Source organism: Ipomoea triloba, chromosome 4, assembly GCF_003576645.1.
Source record: "Ipomoea triloba cultivar NCNSP0323 chromosome 4, ASM357664v1".
NCBI lineage: Eukaryota > Viridiplantae > Streptophyta > Magnoliopsida > Solanales > Convolvulaceae > Ipomoea > Ipomoea triloba.
This window is the reverse complement of record NC_044919.1, coordinates 23,784,260-23,786,962: the sequence shown is the minus strand read 5'-3', so window position 1 is coordinate 23,786,962 and position 2,703 is coordinate 23,784,260. Positions and strand designations below refer to the sequence as shown.

The 2,703-nt window shown below is 39.2% G+C and overlaps 1 protein-coding gene across 3 annotated transcripts; it reads right to left on the bottom strand.

Annotated features, from left to right (window-relative positions):
• Positions 1 to 222: 222 nt before the first annotated feature.
• On the bottom strand, positions 223 to 2,340 carry LOC116017390 (CST complex subunit TEN1). 3 transcript variants are annotated; one of them, XM_031257971.1, is made up of 4 exons: positions 2,198 to 2,340; positions 1,962 to 2,081; positions 1,438 to 1,588; positions 223 to 661 (listed from the first exon to the last, which is right to left on the bottom strand). In XM_031257971.1, the coding sequence occupies exons 2-4, from the start codon at positions 2,063 to 2,065 to the stop codon at positions 542 to 544; spliced, it is 375 nt and encodes a 124-aa protein (XP_031113831.1). In that variant the 5' UTR covers positions 2,066 to 2,081; positions 2,198 to 2,340; the 3' UTR covers positions 223 to 541. The 3 variants fall into 3 exon arrangements, with proteins under 3 accessions (XP_031113831.1, XP_031113829.1, XP_031113830.1); XM_031257969.1 differs by having other exon boundaries at positions 1,962 to 2,100; positions 2,198 to 2,328; XM_031257970.1 differs by having other exon boundaries at positions 1,962 to 2,100; positions 2,192 to 2,317.
• Between the last annotated feature and the right edge of the window lie 363 nt (positions 2,341 to 2,703).

Genomic DNA, 2,703 nt, shown 5'->3' with positions numbered 1-2,703 from the left:
GACTCCCTCATACTTCTACAATTGTTTCTATACACTATTCAAGAATACCTGCACCAGCAACTTAAATAGGTTTCTGCAACCTAACAAGTTAAATTTCCCAGAGGCATACATAATCTTAGCTATAAAAATAATGCAACTGGAATCCAGGGCGAGAGCCTCGAACCACTCATACATAATTCTAGCTAAATTATGTTGCCAGAATAACTTTCTTGCACTTGAGAGAGCAGGAAGTTCTTGAATTGAACAGAACTGAAAATTGAAGTGGAATAGTTGGGCAGGTTTATCATTTATGATATATCATCTAGCATCCATTCAACTTAAAAACATCCATGAGCCTCACGAAAATTGACAATCTGTTGAAAAGCCATGTTTTTGAAGCTAGACACCTACCTGATTTCTAGGAAGCACGAAATGAAATGATACTTGTCACCATTACTAGGCCTTGAACCACATTTTCATCATTTACTGAGAGATCAAACCACTGTTTTTGTTTTTTTTTTTTACCTTTTTCCGTAGTAAAAGGAGTACTACTCCGTCTACTCTATTGTGTGCGGCTATTAGTTTGTTCATCTACAAAGTTTCTCAAAAGTTGCAGTGACTGATGATAGAGATTGAGGTCCATGCCATCCACATTTCTCCCTACTCGTGCCTTCAAGATTGCCTGAAAATTATAGACAAAATCATGATTATGGATCACACTGCAGCAGCATGGATGCCCTAATAGCCCTACCAAGGGCCCAACTCAACACTGTTGTTACAGCTCGAATAAGAGATCAGCTAACATGAATTTAGAGTATGCTAATTGTCACATAAGCACTATAAAGTGTTAATACCCAATTTAGTCATCTATAGTGGTTTTTCTTGATTTAATCATAAACCACTTTTTGTGCTTGATTAGGTCCTCGACTTCAATAGTTTTATCCAATTGAGTCCTTGGCTATTAAAATCGAGAAAAACCACTATAGTTGATGACTTAAATTGGGTAAAAATCACTATATTCAAAGACTAACTTGGTTAAAATTACTATAGTCGAGAACTAAAATAGAAGTGAAATTACCAAGCTATCTTAACAAAGGACTCAATTGGAAAAAAACCATCGAAGTTGAGAACCTAACTAAGCAAAAAGTCATTTAGGACTAAATCGAGAAAAAACACTATAGTCGAGGACAAAATTGTGTATTAACTCGCACTTATAAACTAGGGCCAAATATTGTGTCAAACCCACAAACTCTGCAGTGGCTAGCAAGAATACCTGAATATTCCATGCATCAAGAGCCAGGGGCAATGAACATTGTTTCATTCTTCTTGTGGAAGGTGAAAACAGATATGGGAGATTCATTATTATGTTTAATGTGGATGTCAGGTGTCTACAAACAAGAAGCACTAGAAATTCATGCTCTGCATTCTAAGAAACAAGCAAGGAGCACATTCTCATACCTCATCACTGGGTCCAATATGCAGTTCTCCAATGAACTGGTAGATGGAGCCAGGGCGAATGCTGATATTCAAGCGCTCTGTGTCAATCCTTAAAGAAGCATTCCCATTGGAAATTACTGCAGAATCTGTCTCCACATTATACTCTTGAAGCCTAGAATGGATAAAGCAAAATGTCAACCCTCAATTTCCAATAAATTTGACAGCATACCCTACTTCACAATAAAACTACTTCTTCCTTAATAGCAGCTCATTAAATCAGTAATAATTTAGTAGACATGAAACCACACAATTATTATCCATTAGCATTTGCTTTTGCATTTCCCTTTCCCTTTGAATTTCTCAGCTTGAACAGACAATAATTTAGGTGAAGTTTGATTACTAACCCACCATTATGCCACCAAATGCAAAGTTCTTAACATTATGACTTGAACCGAAAAATCAAATATTGAATTCAAACAATCAATTGTAATAAATGAGGAAAAGGAAAACGAAAATGTTGAAGAGAAAAATGGGAGATGACCTACTTTCCAGTGACTCTGAGTGATGCCCCTTGCTTAAAGAAGGGCGATGAAGGATTCAGCTCTTGTAGAGTCACCAAAGCACCTGCTCTGATTGCAGATGCCGCCATTCTTCAATTGCGATGGCTAAAAGAAAAACCAGAAACTGATTTCGCAAGATAAATATGAAATAAATTAGCAACCCAAAACCAAGTGTTGATGATGGAAACAAAGGTGTTACGGAGGGTGGTACAGACACGTACGGAGTAGGCAGGCAGAGGTGCACGGTGATATACGACGTAGCAGACTGGAGAATCGGGAAGTGGAGGTGAATAACGTTGTGACTCCGATGGGCTGGTAACCGCGGTGGTCTGGGCATGGAGAACAAAACAGGAAAAGGGCTGAGGCTAAGGGTCAGTTTGGAAAGGGAGGAAAATGATTTCCAAAAAATAAGTCATTTGAGAAAATATTTTTCTTTCCCGTATTTAGTTGTATTCTAAAAAGTTATTTTGGTATGTTTGATTATTTTTTGAAACATGAAGATTAATTAATTTTAATTTTAAATATTTAAAATATACAATGATGGTTGGTGGTGAGTGGTGGTGGTGGGTGGTGGGGGTGGGATAGTGGTGGGGTGGGGTGGTGGATGGTAGGTCGTGGGAGTGGGGTGGTGGATGGTAGGTGGGGGGGGGGGGAGTGGGTCGTAGGCCGGGGTAGTGGGTGCTGGGGGGGGGGGGGGAGGATGGTTGTGGGTGGTGGGGATGGCGGG

Excerpts from the sequence above, each read along its gene's own strand:
- LOC116017390 (XM_031257971.1), bottom strand. The coding sequence starts at position 2,065 with ATGGCGGCATCTGCAATCAGAGCAGGTGCTTTGGTGACTCTACAAGAG. Across the intron at positions 1,589-1,961 it reads TCACTCAGAGTCACTGGAAA|GCTTCAAGAGTATAATGTGG; the intron begins GTAGGTCATCTC and ends TATCCATTCTAG. Across the intron at positions 662-1,437 it reads ATATTGGACCCAGTGATGAG|GCAATCTTGAAGGCACGAGT; the intron begins GTATGAGAATGT and ends TATAATTTTCAG.